The sequence below is a fragment of the Lipomyces arxii genome (genome assembly GCF_038497795.1).
Source record: "Lipomyces arxii strain Phaff 12-163 unplaced genomic scaffold V1512scaffold_45, whole genome shotgun sequence".
In the NCBI taxonomy this organism is placed as follows: domain Eukaryota; kingdom Fungi; phylum Ascomycota; class Lipomycetes; order Lipomycetales; family Lipomycetaceae; genus Lipomyces; species Lipomyces arxii.
The window spans coordinates 875-14,742 of NW_027117744.1; the positions used below are offsets into that span (position 1 = coordinate 875).

A 13,868-nucleotide genomic window follows, 5' to 3' on the forward strand; every position below is an offset into this window, starting at 1 on the left:
TACCGTTTAAATCTGATCATTGTTTTTGCCCGTGAATACGTATTTTTCTTCGCTATAACTTATAAGATTGAACTGTTATGGTTGTGGCTGGCACAGGACGTACTGATACGGGTATTGTACCTGCTACTACTACCAACCGGTATTGCCTTAAAAGTGCATAACCTGTCCGTTTGACAGCACTTATATCTCGAGCCTAACACGAATAGACTCGGCTTTGACACTTCAGTTTTTGTTGGCATGATAGAATTATGATCGATAGATATGTACCGGCTTCTGGAGCAAATGTGAATATTAATACCGTGCGTTATGTATCAATATGCTCTTCTTCATCAGGCCCATCAATATCGTCAAGCATGGATGCAATAGACGAAGCAGCTGCCGCATCTAACTTATCTTCCAGATATTTCTCAACATACTGCCATGCCTGTGTCAATCGTGAGTTTGCAGTAATTACCCTTTTAAATCGTTCTGACGCGTACAGACGGCTCATGATTGTAAACATTTGCTCATCGTAGTCTCCTGCATTCATGTCGCAAACTAGTACCAATTCTGGCAGATTTTTGTCTGTCTCACTGATCAGTGCGTACGCGTAGAAATATCTTATTAGCCCAGATTCTTGAGCCAAACGCGGCGCATCATAGGGATTAAAATAAAACAGTTGGTTAAGAGCAAAAATCGCTTCTTTACGGCATACTTTGTCTTCATCCTGACGATACTTTCCTGGTAAGGTAAACATGAGTGCCAATAGAATGGCAACATACAGATCCGAACTCGACAGCTCTGCCATTCCCATTAACGGTCTGGCTTCGCCTATATAATGAATAAGCACGAATCCGAGGACCCAAATAAATGTCACTTACTATTGCTATTTAACTTCAAAATGATGAAGTTCAAAGTACGCAGGTTCGCTAGACGCTTACTCCGATTCCGACTATACAGATTGTGCTTGAGCAACGACATGCATTCCTTTGACATAACCGCGACATCCAGTAAAGCGTTTATGGCACTTTGTAGCATGTCAGCGGAACGTTGCACTAGAATATAAAACGCATACATATTTCGCTGAGAATACTGTTCACTGCATGCTAATATCCCTAGGTCTGCTATTATTGATCTCTCTATTAAGTTAGATTCTGTTTAAAAAAAAGGCCCACGATTACCTTCAGAAAGATCTTTATTCAAATATTCCGCCAACGACTTCAGATGCAGATAGGATATGGCTATAGCGGCCATTGATACTGATGCAGCGGTGGCAGTCCATATAACTACTCTAGTTATATCGCTCATATCTATCAGATTCCATACACAGCACAGTTCAGTGATTCTTTAGTCAGTTCTTCATTAACATATGTGTGTCATCAAAGTTAGGCTGTACGATGTTAGTGACGACTGGCATTTTAAGGTTTTGATGAGAAAGTCCCATCCAAATCGCTTAAACTTGCAAGCACCAAGTACCCTCTACAGATAGTATCTTCTCATATTAATGGATGAAAACGAGCGACGGCAAGCAATTGCACCTCTATCGAGTGACAGTTTGCAGCATAACACAAAGGTTAGAGATCTACACTTAAATTACTGACTTTAAACTGACGTTCACCGTCTAGACTGTATACTACATCAGAAGCGTCACATCCACTATCTTTGGCGTATCAGCAGGCATTTTGGGCTTAGAATCATATGTTGGATTTTTATATTACTTCGCACTTACAGCTGTGGTCAGCTTCTTGTGCTTTGTGCTGTTAGCAAAGGGCAACCCATCAGAATATTTCGTAAAGGGCAAAGATATTTGGACTAGCAATACTCTTACCGGCCTATCAAGCTTTGTTTTGACCTGGACATTGTTTTATGGGTTGGTTGATGCATAGATACGATATGATCAGGATGATTGTACATTTTTACCAAAGACTATTCAAAACGTGAGTTCTAACGCGGTTCAATATATATTTACAAAACTCTGATCTAATCCAAAAATGGGATTGCTTTTGTACTTAACCCTCGAACTCTTCAGGGTGAGCTTGATGCCACTCACCGGGACGCTGTGACGAATCAGAAAATTGCTTCCTTGAACCATTGATGCCTTACCTCGCTGATAAATTTCTGAAGAAGGTCGTAGCACTGCTCGTCTTCCATGTTAATGACCTCAATACCCTTGGAAGCCAAAAGCTCTTCTCCACCTTGAACTGTCTTGTTTTCTGTTATTTGTGTTATTGCTTGACCGAACCCACTGGCAACATCACACTAACCTCCCATTACAACGCGGTTGATTCCGTACAAAATGCAGGCACCACTGCACATAAAGCAAGAAGCTAAAGTGGAGTATATCTGTGACATGTCAGCCATCTTACTCTTTAATATCGAGCATAAAATCTCACCGTCGCCGTTTTGTAGACTTTGGCATCAACTGGACCAGCGTTGATCAAAGCAGCCGTCTCTGCATGAAGAATTGGGTTTTTCTGTTATTAGTTAGTTCAAATGTCTTTCACAATCTCGTGCATGCCTTTTGAATTCTCTCGTTGTGTCCGCGCCCGAGAACGACACCTTCAGCAGATACCAAGGCAGCGCCTATTAGCGTAAACGTCTAGCACTTCCGAAATACTCCGCTACGCACCAATAGGAATTCCACCTTCTTCGTAGCCTATACATTGTAAATATCTCCTTTTACGAGTATAAATACTTTGAGCTGCATACTCCTGACGGCCTCTTCATAGGCAATTTTCATTCCCAGTGCGTCGTTCATGTTTGCTATACAAGCAATTCAGTCAGTAACAGTTCAGAATGCATCCGAAAGTACAAAATCTTAATACTTTTGTCTTATCGCAGTTTGAATAATCCTTTAAGTGTTAATTGAAAGATAGAACTGCGCAATCAGTTCGTGCCTGGGCAAGATTATAAAATCAAGGTTTAAATATTAAGGTTTGAAGATTGCATTTCAAGTTTATACTTACAGCTCTCACCCTTACCCTGAAGAAACATCGTGAAGCAGTACATAACTACGTGAGATCAATCAAGGCTAAAAGTGCGAGGTGTGAGTAGTTCAGACATGAGTAACAAATCAGCTGGCGGGTTGTCTAAGCGACTTAAGGTAAGTTCATTTCATGTGGAATCGGATTATAATTTAGCTGACGCAAACAAACAGAGTGTTCAAATATGCCAGCCGTTTATATTTGGTAATGTCGCTGTTCCATTGGGTGAGAACCGAGGACCAGACGTGTCTCCAGATCACACACATTTGTGGACTATATTTTTGCGTGGTGTTAACGGTGAAGATTTGTCGAGTTTTGTGAAGCGCGTGGTGTTCAAACTACACGAAACCTATCCTAACGCGGCGAGATGTATGAACAGCTAGTTAATGGTAAATGGTAGCTACTGACTTTGATTTAATAGCTATAGAGGAGCCTCCTTTCGAAGTGACAGAGACTGGCTGGGGTGAGTTTGAAATCTCGATCCGTGTGTATTTTATACCAGAAGCAAGTGAGAAGAATGTGGTGATGTATCACCATCTAAAACTACATCCATATGGCCCAAATATAGAACAGCAGAAAGCTGACGGGGGTTCGGTGACAAGCCTGCAGTATGATGAGTTTGTGTTTAATGAGCCGACCGAAGCTCTGTTCGATATTCTGACTAAGAAGCCTGGTGCTGTACTACCGGCTCAGAAGAGCGCACGTGTTCCTTATAGCATACAATCGGAGAATGAAGAATTAGACCGGCTTACAGAGGCTTTGACACAAGTTCAAGGGAATATAAGGCGGTATACAGAAAAGATACAGCAATTGGAAAATGAGAAGGCAAAATTATCATGAGTCGTACATATGGGAACAAGGAAAGGCTATGTCTGTACAACATTTGGGTCAATACAAAGTAAAATAATATTACGCCAACAGATTATCCATGCTGTCCAAAAAATCAAAACAAAAACTTTTCCTGCGCGTGTTAAATGCATGACGTTTAAACCACAATCACTTCTTGACTTTGAAGCTCTTCAAAGGATCTGATCGTTTTGGTTTTCCTTTAGCTCTATGAATCGCACGTGCTCGCCTTATACGATTCTGTGTGTTTTTCTTTATGCCAACAAATCCCAGATTCTTAACCAGCCCTTGCCTTCCAGCCTCGGGTAACAAGTAATCGGGTACGTGCTTGAGATGATGCTGCACCCTCACAGCATGTAACTCTCTGTCGTGACGTAATGTATCTAATTCATCTGGACTTTCTTCAAAATGCTTCTTCAATTTTTCACTAGCAAGAATCTCTTGTTTGAGTTCCTTGGTACGCGCTTCTCGAATTGCACTTCGAGTGACCGCTCTAAAAGCATCATCCATGCGGTATCTGAACGCATCTATCTGAGCCATATCAAAAGCATACGGCTTTATCTCGGCGTCTCGGTACTTCTTCTGTTCCTTTTGTATTCTTGCAATAACCTTCTCATCACGTTTTGCAGTATCAAGCGTTGCCGTCTTGTGCTTTCCCCACTGATCCTTAGGTACAACAAACGACAGTGCCATGCCGGAACTTCCAGCCCGACCTGTTCGGCCTATTCGGTGAGTGTATGCTTTCGCAGTTGTAGGTAAGTCAAAGTTAAGCACACAGGACACATTGTGAAAGTCAACACCTCTGGACACACCATATTCTTTGTCATTGCGTTTGACCTTCTTCGATTTGTTTATCCCTGATTTTGGTTTGGATGACACCTCGGCATCAGCATCAGCTTCTTCATCAGGTGCAATACGATCGGCCTCATCGGTTGCAATAAGAAGACGATAGATGTTTTTGTTGAATTGATCAACCACGTGAATTCTAGAGTTGACTGGTAAATCTGAATTAAGCACGCATGACCTGATTCCAAACTGCTCCAAAAAAAGTTTGAGTCTGTAGCATCGATCGATGTCATTTACAAAAGCGATGGTTCTTCCTTTGATCAAGTCAAGTTTGAAAATGACGTACGCCAACAAAAACTTATCGATTTCTGCACATGATACCATATACTGATCCACCTTTCCATTGTCAGCTGAGCCTGACACTTCTTCTTCATGGAGCGTCAAAATAGCCGGATTACGACAGAATAAACCTTTAAGCGCTTGCACATCTGCTGTAAGAGTTGCACTCATAAGAAATATCTGCGCTGTTTTTGATAGCTGCTTTTTAATTCTGTTCAGATCATCTTCGTATCCGTACGAGAGAATAAGATCAGCTTCGTCAATAACAATTTGTGTGACATTCTTGACAGACAACGTATTTGTCTTCAAATGTGCAACAATCCTTGTTGGTGTTCCAATCACTATATCTGGGCATTCCGATAATTGGGATCTGTTTCTATATCAGCTAGGTAGTGAATGCGTGAAAAAAATCATACTTTTGAACTTGATCTGGTAAATTTTGAGCAAGGTTAATAGCCTTCACAGTCTTTCCACAAAATACAAGAAGCTTATTGATGACATTTAGACATTGTTCGGCAAGTTCTTTAGTAGGAACAAAAACTATAGCTCTAATTGCTTGTTCACTCGTATCGATCTTCTACAAGTCAGTTGCGTATTTCGTTGTTATAAGTCCTACATACCTCTTTTGCTCTAAGAATAGTTTGAATTAATGGTATAACATAAGCTGCAGTCTTTCCGGATCCAGTCTTTGCTCTAGCTAGGATGTCCTTTCCTTCAAACGCAAGAGGAATAGCTTTGGCTTGAACAAGTGTTGGTTGAGTGAAGTCTTGTCTGGCAATAGCTTGTAGCAGTCTTGCGTCAAGATTAAAAGACTCAAATGTTGCAGACGTATCCAAAACTTTAGAATCTATTCCTTCAGCTCCAGTATCGCTATGTTTCCTTTTTGAAGCCATTTGGAACTTTAGTCTGATCAAATAAAATTTAGTCGTTGGGTTAAGGAAACGGAAAAATTATGAAATTTCACCTAACCCACTGAAGATGTGTGCTTTATACCCCAACCCTGAATGCGCTAACTAGCCCAGTCCGGGTAATATATTTTTGGTTGTCGCATCCTCGAAGTCGGTCGGAGTTCGAGGACTGGTCTTGCTACACCAGGGAAAGCCAGAAAACGGCTACAATCAATTGTAATTTGACCTTAAAAACTTATTGCTTTCTTCATAATGCCGTCTAGCTTTGGATTGATGCCTTCGGCATCAAAAATGTCAACTTGGCTGGATCCTCCATCCATGCTCTCTACGTTTCGGACTACTTCAACCTTACCAGCAACAGCAGACATTGTTATCATTGGCAGCGGTTTTAGTGGTGCCAGTGTCGCATACCACGCGCTCAAGGCATATTCTGGCATTAATATTGTAATGCTCGAAGCTGGTGATATATGCCAAGGTAAGAGCACAACTGAATTGTGTTAAAGGATGTGGGTTTAAAGTCTGACTTGTTGTAGGCGCAAGTGGAAGAAATGGTGGACATCTGCGGCCTGACTTATTTTCGTACGCCAGTACGTTGGCTTCAAAGTATGGACCGGAGGAGGCCGTGAAGCACAATCAGTTTGAACGAGCCAACTATGATGCTGTTAGGAAGTTAGCAGAAGAAGAAGGAATTGAATGCGAAATCAGTACGGACAGTGAGGCATGGCAGGTGTTTCTGACCGAGGAGGAGTTTAAAACAGCCCTTAGTGAGCTTGGTCTGATGCGGAATTTTGGGGGGGATGTTCACGATGTTCGGGTCTACATGCAGGACGAAGCCAGAAAGGTAGGATTAGTGTAGTCTGCAAGATAGAGCTAAGTTTGTTATAGATCACTGGAATACGAGCATGTGTTGGTGCGATTTCAAGTCCTGGTACGTCTATTTCCCCTTCGAAATTGGTTACATCACTCTTGGAGCAAAGTCTATTCTGTGGACTCAACTTGCAGACACACACGAAAGTCCTGAGCGTTTCTCGTCACTCTACTAATAATGGCGTTTTCTCGTCGGACGTGTGTAGTACATGCGATTCAGAAACTGAAGATTTTGAACATGTTGATTTTGCTTCTCTTCGGATATCGCCAAAGAAGTCTTCTTATTTGCACAGGGTTACGACGACACGAGGGTCAATTCTTGCAAACAAAGTTGTGCACGCAACCAACGCCTATCTAGACACTTTACTCTCTTTTTCGTCTGACGTACAGGATACCAGAAAGACTCCTGGTAGCACTGTACTAGTTTCGCCAGTTCGCGGCCATGTCATTGAAATTGCATCGACTCTTAAGGAAGGGCGCAGGCTAAGTTTGGACCCAAACCATAAAATCACAAATATGACTTTTAATAGGGGTGGCGAGTATTTAATTCAGAGACCAAATGGAAATTTTGTATTGGGCGGATGTCGAAGATTTGGCCAGGAGCAAGGAGTGGAGTCCTTCTTTAGTACTACAACTGAAGAAACAGAGATCGACACAGCTGTTGATTTATCTTTACGGTCTTTCTTTACTCAAACGTTGTGTTACGATTCAGCGCATTATCTACAGCCTCCACGAACAGTGTTTGGCGAGAGCGCGCATAACACTCATTACTCATCAGAGTACAAAATTGTTAAACAATGGACAGGTATTATGGGCTTTTCGGTTGACGATTTTTCTCTGGTAGGGAAGGTTCCGTCTTTTTTTTTGGAGGAAAGTCAAGAATATTGTATAGCCGGTTTTACAGGACACGGTATGGCTCGAATTTTCTTGGCTGCTAAGGCATTGGTAAATATGATACTGCAGGAAGATGAGGAATATCAGTTTGATTGCCAATACCACTCTCTAGCAGGTTCAGTATCAGAATGTGATTTTTCAGGACAGACAGACGTTGCGGATGTTATATTGCCTGAGTCGTTTAAGATCACAGAGGAGAGACTGGCTACAATGATTAGTTTGAGTCACGCGAAGGAGAAAAAGCTGAGAGAATAAGGAGTTGGATTGCCGGGTGTGAAGTTTGTAGATAGTGGTCAGCCAACTAGGATGGTTGATGGCGATGGTGTTTATTATTATTGGGCTTTCGTTCAAAGTGTATCGAAATTGTTTGCTGCATTACTTACTTTCCATTGTTTGATTGCATTTTTCAGAGAAGTTTTAAAATCAGTTTATGGGTTTGAATTTTTTAGTGCTTTGAATTATAGACAACGTTTCGCGAGGAGCTTGCTGTCGTTGCCAACACAATATAATGCTGTACAATAATGAAAAGATTTAGTGTTGTTTACCCGGCTGTTGCCGTGACAACATTACGCGTAAGTCCTAGCGTTTGCTGTTTACATTCGGTCTGACCCCACAATTTCGATTTACTTGCTGTTTCTCATTCTCCCTTTATACTTATCAACCACCGTACTTGCCACTCAATCCTACTCGAAGATACATTCTGGTTGCTTTCTCACTACTGATTTTCATATTTTTATTTTGCTTTCGTGCAATATATGCCAGCAGGTCTACCAAGCTTGAACTTGGACTCAAACATCCGATTGCACACCAAGCTAATCGAGAAATCCGTTAACAGTCAGAATAAAGCAGGCGATTATAGTGGATTGTCGGTTAAGCATGAGAGAGAGAGTATGACCGTATCATTGAGAACTATTGACGGCAAAGAGAATACTGCGAAGTTTACGCCAGACCGGATTTTGAGAAGCAACGGTAAATCTAAAGACTCTTATGTTGAAGTTGGTGAAGCCGATAGCTCGCTATTGGAGATCGGGCAAACAAAAGAGCGGAGTCTGCTTGAGGACCTAGAGAATGTCGAGTGGCCATCAAGCCACTACTCAGATCATGATCCTGCTAATACTCCTTATGACACGCACAATCAGCAGGTGCATAATGATGCGACAATGCTCCAATCTAATGAGTTGGATGATTTGGAGGAGACAAAGCGATTTCAAAGAAGAAAAGAGTATGTCAAGCCGTTTGAAAAACCACAGAGATACCCAATGAGACAAGATCGTGCAGCAAACAAGCGCAGCGCGTCAAAGCCTGATTGCAAATCTGTATCGCATAAAGACTGTGAAAACAATAGGCCTGCTTCAACAAAGAAGAGAAAAAAGACTAAGACAAAATCCTTGGTTGATATGCTAACAAAGTTGGACGGGTCTTCATCGGCTCGCTTGACAGTGAGATCGAGGATCTTAATTGTTTGAATCAAGCTGACGGATTTTAGTTACCAAGCAAAACAAAATCAGGAATATTTAGTCATTTCAAACAGAGCTCTGAGAGGAAAAGTGCCGGAGGTAGTATAGATTTGCATATGAGGGCAAATAACGATCAGAACCATTTGGAGACTAACTTTTTACTTGAAGTGCCTGATTTAACATTTTCTAATATTGACAACCTTACACAGCATTTACCTAGCCTACAGTCGCAGCACAGCGACCGGCAAGATGGCGCTGAAGCTGTTTTGCCAACATGCGATGAGAGGTATCCAATCAAGCCAAACGACAAGACAGAAGATGTTATTGCTCCACAGCCAGCCCGAGCGCCGATTACTAGCGTACTTCAATTATTAAATGAGCACGAACCCAACATAATTTATAATGTTGGTAATAATTGTACAGATCTTGGCTCGAACAGCACAGCTTCGGTTTCTTCGTTAGCAGAAACCACTGATCTGATTGCATCGTGCACCAAACTTGCAAGAGAAGTTCAAGATTTAGCGGATGCAATAAGTTCTGGACAAGTGGTAGGTGATGGTCCTACTATTAGCGGAGTCAATCAGGACAACACAAACAGTACAAACACATCAACATACTGGCCGACGGATGATATTGTAATGAGCAACAACACAAATGAATATTCCAATAAATATATATCCATGCACAACGACGATGCATATAGTGAGAAAGAAAGTCTTCTAGAGTTTCACAGCATAGATGGAGATCAGCAAAGACGGATCAGGCTTGACTGCGCTTCCATTCCTTTTCCTGAGTATGACGGTAGAGACGATTTAAGTGGTCCGTTTAAATTGCCGTTTTCATTCGAGGAGTATAATACAGTTTCGTACAGCGACGCAAACAATTTGCGCGACCGAGACACAACTTATTTAGCCGACGACACAAGTTCTTGTGGTGGAGTCGGAGAGTCGATGATTCCTGAAAATATCACCAATGGTCCAGATTGCTGCAAAGATACAGATATTTCAGAATTTTTCTCGTTTCAAAGTGATGCAATGGGCTCAGAGTACGATGCAAAATCAGTTAGTGGCATGGGATTAAGCGATAATTTAATGATACATGATCCTCATAATGCGCTAAACCAACTGAATGTTGACTGGACAAAACTTCCTGATCTTCAGGCCCTGTATTGTGAGAATGAGATTCGGCCTCCAAAGTTCAGATTTAATAGTCTGTATTAATATGTTTTTTATTTGGCGTTTAATGGCGTTTTGTTCACTGTGCTTATTTGCTGAGATTGTGTTTCAAATGACTTTGAGTGACTGTTTGACTATGTTGAGTAACATTGTTTTTAACCAAGGTGATCAGTTGATGTGCATTTGATACTACTACATTATTTTTATAACTTTTCATACGCCTAGCAGTGCTAAAGCCGTCTTAAGTTCTTTGATTGCGGTATCGGTATCATCGTAGTCTAATGCGGATATTGCAAACCGAGCATGCTTCTTCACCGTTGATATTCTCTCAGCGTCGTCTACTATTTGCTGCACTTCAATCTTTGAAACCTGGCGATGCTGTTCGTGGTTGACTGCCAGCGGAGCTGATCGTGATGAAGGGCTGTCAGCTGCGAGTGGCGGAGAGAATGATGCGAGTGGTGCCGATGGTGTATGCTGTAGCGCTAGTGACGGAGCAGATGTGAACGAAGGTGGAGGAGAAGATGGAGCAGGCGGTGATGAAGGGGTGCCGTTAAGAGACAAATTCTGGGTCGGTAAATTGAGATCTGTAGCTGGTTCAGCGGCTTCAACCGCTAACTCTTCATAGTCGTTTGGGTCTTGGCCAGCCGCTATAGTTCGTAATATCCGTGTGGCATGGAATTTGCAGTATTTGATCTGGCCCAAGAGTTCCTTGTCCGGCTCTCCAAATAATTTCAGGATCTCAAGGAAAGTTGCGGCAGCGAGAAAGTTCATTGCCGTAAGTCTAGTCAGTTAGCTAAAGTTTGAAACAAACATATGCCGTGCTGACTTTGAGGCAGTCTTGTTGATTATGTCCTTATCTGCATGGGCAAAGATTCGTGTAGCAAACTTCTCGACGTAAGCCTGCGCAACAACTTCATCGTTAACGGTGTCCTGGTTTTTAAGTCGATCTTTCTCCTGTAAAAAACTGTCAGTGCCGTTTGAATTGTCAGGCTCAATTCAACCAAACCTTTTCAATAATGTCCAATAATTCAGTCACGTATTCTGCGGCAGCGGCGTCTGTTTGGTGCACTTTGGACGCCAATGCTTCTTCAATTGCATAGTATTTGCCTAGAACGTTTTAACAACTTCGATATATAGTCCTCATGATCATACAATAATACGAAATCACCGGATCGTTCTTCTCCATCTCTCGAGCGCGGACGATAAAGCTCTGAATGAACTTCAAAGACGGTGGTGGATTCGGTAGACTCATAATCGAAGTAGTAAAACAATCAGTAACAGGTTAAATATGGTCTTCCAGGCAGCACAGATTACCAATGATCCGTACAAAGATAAGATAATATTTCAATTGTGCTTTGGCAACAATCTTGTCTATCGTCACGGAAGAAAAGAAATGGGTTTTGTACTAAAAATACGTTACGTGTCTAAACCTTGATTTTATCCCTGTAAATTCTAATTTTGGCCCTGGACCTGAGCTTGGAATTGTCAATTATGTCAGGCAAGATGGCAATAAAGAGCTTGCTATTTCTTGTGCAGATTTTGCTTTTAGTCTTGCCGTCATATGCAGGGTTTTATGACAAGGGCACTGAGGTGATCAATTTGACACCAAAGACGTTCAATAAAGAGGTTGCGCAGACGAATTATACAACTATCGTGGAGTTCTACGCGGAGTGGTGTATGATCTAGTGGTTCATGGACATGAAAGCATCTACTGACAAAAAAGGTGGTCATTGCAAGAATCTTCGACCTCAATATGTTAAGGCCGCTCAAAATCTGAACGGTATTGCCAAAGTTGCAGCGGTTCGATGCGACGACAAGGCTAATGAGCCTTTATGCTCTAAATACCAAGTGAAGGGATACCCTACTTTAAAGATCTTCAGGCCAAATCCGAAAACACCAGGAAAGCCAATGATGGAGAACTATCAAGGCGAGCGAAAGGCAAAGTCTATTGTGGACACCGTGTTGGGACGGATAGCAAACAGGGTCAAACGCTTAAGGGCTATAGATTTGGACTCATGGTTCCAAGAGGTATAGACTACAGCTATGATTTGAATGATTACATTTTGACGTTTATAGACCGATCTTCCTTATGTGTTACTATTCACCAATAAAGCCGCCACTCCTCCAATGTACAAAACTCTAGCTATTGATTTTGCTAGCACAGCAAACTTTGGGATCATCAAAAACTCGGAAAAAGTAGCGGTTGAAAAATACAAAGTTTCAAAATATCCTACGTTGATTGTGTTTCACTTCGATAATGGCGAATGGATAAAGGAGCAGTACGGCGGTTCACAGAAGAAAGAAGCGCTGTATGAATTTGTGGGTAGATTTGCGATGCCAGTCGAAGGTCCAGATGCAGGGAAAGTGCCTATGCATGCTAGCAAGCTTATTCATGAAGAACTATAAGCATAGAGGCAAGTGTGTATTTTTAGTAGAACAATGTACGATGAGGTAACGCACAACATATTGGACCTTGGATCTATCCAAACGCCGCAGTGTTACAATAGCTTATATGTAGATGTCCGTCAATTTGAAAGCACTACTGTTGTCAGCCAACAATGCAACTACTTCCCCAATGCGAACGTACTTCATATAAATGTCCAACTTCTTGATCTAATGCCGGGGCAAACGACGAGTTGACGTAAACAAACAAAGGATCCGGATCTTTACATTTCAACTGTTTTCGCAAAAATCTCACCACGACCGCAAATGGCTGCGAAGCGCTGATTCGCGCGGTCGGCTGAGCAAGCATCGGCGCTGACCCAATCGCCCTGAACTTGATTCCGACTTTATATGGTGCTGAGACCATATAATGCTCTAGTGCGCGTGTCGCATCTCCTGGTAATGTTTGGAGAACAACAGAAGCTGCCAATGTGACTTTCTCTTCCTGAACTGGCTCTTCTGGAATAGCTTCCTCGGTTTGATCTTGCTCAGGGGAAGCGCGCACCGCCTGAGGTCTGAACGAGTTGCTTGACATTGTATGTTATTTTGGCATGTAAATATTTATTACTTTTAGGCAACTTTCGTCCCAGGACTTCCCATATTATTTAGTCGTATGGCTATGAAGACGAAAACGCAGTTGTAAAAGGTACTGCTAGTCAAATCACTGCAATCGTAATCGTGACCCTAACCCGCAATACTTTAAACGGCAAACCCTCACTAACCCTAATGCTGATCGAAAGGCTATACTCATCAAACCTTTAAAAACTCCGCTTTACTTTTGATTCCGAGCAGTTTTAAAGACTTGAATACATTCTCGATAATTAATCAATAACACTTAAGGGTAAAGTTTTTAAAAGTCTTATTTGACACAAAAAGCGACCTTTCCGTCGCGCTTTTGCACGGTGTGGAGGGCCAACACTTTCTGTGTTATGAGAGATAAAGGTGAACAAAAGACAAGAATGAATACTGAAGGTAATTTTGTATATAGTTAATTGATCACAGCCGATGTCTAGTAAGGGGGTTACAATTAAGGAAGACTTGTTAGCTACAAGAGAGACTGTTATTTCTGTATATATGTGTATATTCATCACCACAGCAGAATCATACATGACAATGTTGAGCCTACGACACTGTGTGTTTTAGTCATCAAACCAGTTAGCAAGTCCACCAATTACGCACCTTGAGCTAAGG

At 41.8% G+C, this 13,868-nt stretch overlaps 10 protein-coding genes across 10 annotated transcripts; 5 read left to right on the forward strand and 5 right to left on the reverse strand.

The window, feature by feature from the left end:
- Positions 1-304: 304 nt before the first annotated feature.
- On the reverse strand, positions 305-1,287 carry V1512DRAFT_255554 (uncharacterized protein; the record flags this gene model as incomplete). The annotated part of the gene is made up of 3 exons (XM_066914812.1): positions 305-810; positions 861-1,118; positions 1,161-1,287. 3 exons carry the CDS (start codon positions 1,285-1,287, stop codon positions 305-307), a joined length of 891 nt encoding a protein of 296 aa, XP_066768993.1.
- A 196-nt stretch (positions 1,288-1,483) lies between these two features.
- On the forward strand, positions 1,484-1,865 carry V1512DRAFT_250248 (Rab5-interacting protein-domain-containing protein; the record flags this gene model as incomplete). Its single annotated transcript, XM_066914654.1, has 2 exons — positions 1,484-1,552; positions 1,605-1,865. 2 exons carry the CDS (start codon positions 1,484-1,486, stop codon positions 1,863-1,865), a joined length of 330 nt encoding a protein of 109 aa, XP_066768994.1.
- A 12-nt stretch (positions 1,866-1,877) lies between these two features.
- On the reverse strand, positions 1,878-2,891 carry V1512DRAFT_268702 (cytidine deaminase-like protein). The gene is made up of 8 exons (XM_066917527.1): positions 2,805-2,891; positions 2,689-2,742; positions 2,609-2,635; positions 2,498-2,562; positions 2,373-2,453; positions 2,244-2,322; positions 2,083-2,192; positions 1,878-2,036 (listed from the first exon to the last, which is right to left on the reverse strand). The coding sequence occupies exons 2-8, from the start codon at positions 2,735-2,737 to the stop codon at positions 1,989-1,991; spliced, it is 459 nt and encodes a 152-aa protein (XP_066768995.1). The 5' UTR covers positions 2,738-2,742; positions 2,805-2,891; the 3' UTR covers positions 1,878-1,988.
- A 77-nt stretch (positions 2,892-2,968) lies between these two features.
- V1512DRAFT_244528 (yeats family-domain-containing protein) lies at positions 2,969-3,962 on the forward strand. The gene is made up of 3 exons (XM_066914334.1): positions 2,969-3,082; positions 3,137-3,332; positions 3,385-3,962. The coding sequence occupies exons 1-3, from the start codon at positions 3,041-3,043 to the stop codon at positions 3,801-3,803; spliced, it is 657 nt and encodes a 218-aa protein (XP_066768996.1). The 5' UTR covers positions 2,969-3,040; the 3' UTR covers positions 3,804-3,962.
- On the reverse strand, positions 3,782-5,865 carry V1512DRAFT_268705 (P-loop containing nucleoside triphosphate hydrolase protein). Its single transcript, XM_066917528.1, has 3 exons — positions 5,555-5,865; positions 5,351-5,508; positions 3,782-5,304 (listed from the first exon to the last, which is right to left on the reverse strand). Exons 1-3 carry the CDS (start codon positions 5,825-5,827, stop codon positions 3,960-3,962), a joined length of 1,776 nt encoding a protein of 591 aa, XP_066768997.1. The 5' UTR covers positions 5,828-5,865; the 3' UTR covers positions 3,782-3,959.
- A 53-nt stretch (positions 5,866-5,918) lies between these two features.
- Positions 5,919-8,131, forward strand: V1512DRAFT_268708 (FAD dependent oxidoreductase). Its single transcript, XM_066917529.1, has 3 exons — positions 5,919-6,317; positions 6,376-6,683; positions 6,728-8,131. Exons 1-3 carry the CDS (start codon positions 6,095-6,097, stop codon positions 7,856-7,858), a joined length of 1,662 nt encoding a protein of 553 aa, XP_066768998.1. The 5' UTR covers positions 5,919-6,094; the 3' UTR covers positions 7,859-8,131.
- V1512DRAFT_268710 (uncharacterized protein) lies at positions 8,114-10,428 on the forward strand. Its single transcript, XM_066917530.1, has 2 exons — positions 8,114-9,042; positions 9,090-10,428. The coding sequence occupies exons 1-2, from the start codon at positions 8,359-8,361 to the stop codon at positions 10,278-10,280; spliced, it is 1,875 nt and encodes a 624-aa protein (XP_066768999.1). The 5' UTR covers positions 8,114-8,358; the 3' UTR covers positions 10,281-10,428.
- A 20-nt stretch (positions 10,429-10,448) lies between these two features.
- On the reverse strand, positions 10,449-11,487 carry V1512DRAFT_213660 (Vta1 like-domain-containing protein; the record flags this gene model as incomplete). The annotated part of the gene is made up of 4 exons (XM_066913606.1): positions 10,449-11,016; positions 11,062-11,189; positions 11,242-11,342; positions 11,388-11,487. 4 exons carry the CDS (start codon positions 11,485-11,487, stop codon positions 10,449-10,451), a joined length of 897 nt encoding a protein of 298 aa, XP_066769000.1.
- Positions 11,488-11,710: 223 nt separating this feature from the next.
- Positions 11,711-12,929, forward strand: V1512DRAFT_231200 (thioredoxin-like protein). The gene is made up of 3 exons (XM_066913974.1): positions 11,711-11,910; positions 11,959-12,263; positions 12,312-12,929. Exons 1-3 carry the CDS (start codon positions 11,727-11,729, stop codon positions 12,639-12,641), a joined length of 819 nt encoding a protein of 272 aa, XP_066769001.1. The 5' UTR covers positions 11,711-11,726; the 3' UTR covers positions 12,642-12,929.
- V1512DRAFT_268718 (ubiquitin-like autophagy protein Apg12-domain-containing protein) lies at positions 12,380-13,305 on the reverse strand. Its single transcript, XM_066917531.1, has 2 exons — positions 12,823-13,305; positions 12,380-12,774 (listed from the first exon to the last, which is right to left on the reverse strand). Exons 1-2 carry the CDS (start codon positions 13,210-13,212, stop codon positions 12,715-12,717), a joined length of 450 nt encoding a protein of 149 aa, XP_066769002.1. The 5' UTR covers positions 13,213-13,305; the 3' UTR covers positions 12,380-12,714.
- Between the last annotated feature and the right edge of the window lie 563 nt (positions 13,306-13,868).

Excerpts from the sequence above, each read along its gene's own strand:
- V1512DRAFT_268718 (XM_066917531.1), bottom strand. The coding sequence starts at position 13,212 with ATGTCAAGCAACTCGTTCAGACCTCAGGCGGTGCGCGCTTCCCCTGAG. Across the intron at positions 12,775-12,822 it reads AAGTTGGACATTTATATGAA|TGCTTTCAAATTGACGGACA; the intron begins GTACGTTCGCAT and ends TGACAACAGTAG.
- V1512DRAFT_268705 (XM_066917528.1), bottom strand. The coding sequence starts at position 5,827 with ATGGCTTCAAAAAGGAAACATAGCGATACTGGAGCTGAAGGAATAGAT. Across the intron at positions 5,509-5,554 it reads CTATTCTTAGAGCAAAAGAG|ATCGATACGAGTGAACAAGC; the intron begins GTATGTAGGACT and ends GACTTGTAGAAG. Across the intron at positions 5,305-5,350 it reads TTACCAGATCAAGTTCAAAA|ATCCCAATTATCGGAATGCC; the intron begins GTATGATTTTTT and ends ATATAGAAACAG.
- V1512DRAFT_244528 (XM_066914334.1), top strand. The coding sequence starts at position 3,041 with ATGAGTAACAAATCAGCTGGCGGGTTGTCTAAGCGACTTAAG. Across the intron at positions 3,083-3,136 it reads GGTTGTCTAAGCGACTTAAG|AGTGTTCAAATATGCCAGCC; the intron begins GTAAGTTCATTT and ends GCAAACAAACAG. Across the intron at positions 3,333-3,384 it reads CTATCCTAACGCGGCGAGAT|CTATAGAGGAGCCTCCTTTC; the intron begins GTATGAACAGCT and ends TTGATTTAATAG.
- V1512DRAFT_231200 (XM_066913974.1), top strand. The coding sequence starts at position 11,727 with ATGTCAGGCAAGATGGCAATAAAGAGCTTGCTATTTCTTGTGCAGATT. Across the intron at positions 11,911-11,958 it reads GGAGTTCTACGCGGAGTGGT|GTGGTCATTGCAAGAATCTT; the intron begins GTATGATCTAGT and ends CTGACAAAAAAG. Across the intron at positions 12,264-12,311 it reads TGGACTCATGGTTCCAAGAG|ACCGATCTTCCTTATGTGTT; the intron begins GTATAGACTACA and ends TGACGTTTATAG.
- V1512DRAFT_268702 (XM_066917527.1), bottom strand. The coding sequence starts at position 2,737 with ATGAACGACGCACTGGGAATGAAAATTGCCTATGAAGAGGCCGTCAGG. Across the intron at positions 2,454-2,497 it reads ACAACGAGAGAATTCAAAAG|AAAAACCCAATTCTTCATGC; the intron begins GCATGCACGAGA and ends AACTAATAACAG. Across the intron at positions 2,193-2,243 it reads CAACCGCGTTGTAATGGGAG|AAAACAAGACAGTTCAAGGT; the intron begins GTTAGTGTGATG and ends CACAAATAACAG.
- V1512DRAFT_268708 (XM_066917529.1), top strand. The coding sequence starts at position 6,095 with ATGCCGTCTAGCTTTGGATTGATGCCTTCGGCATCAAAAATGTCAACT. Across the intron at positions 6,318-6,375 it reads AGCTGGTGATATATGCCAAG|GCGCAAGTGGAAGAAATGGT; the intron begins GTAAGAGCACAA and ends GACTTGTTGTAG. Across the intron at positions 6,684-6,727 it reads TGCAGGACGAAGCCAGAAAG|ATCACTGGAATACGAGCATG; the intron begins GTAGGATTAGTG and ends AGTTTGTTATAG.
- V1512DRAFT_268710 (XM_066917530.1), top strand. The coding sequence starts at position 8,359 with ATGCCAGCAGGTCTACCAAGCTTGAACTTGGACTCAAACATCCGATTG. Across the intron at positions 9,043-9,089 it reads CTTCATCGGCTCGCTTGACA|TTACCAAGCAAAACAAAATC; the intron begins GTGAGATCGAGG and ends GACGGATTTTAG.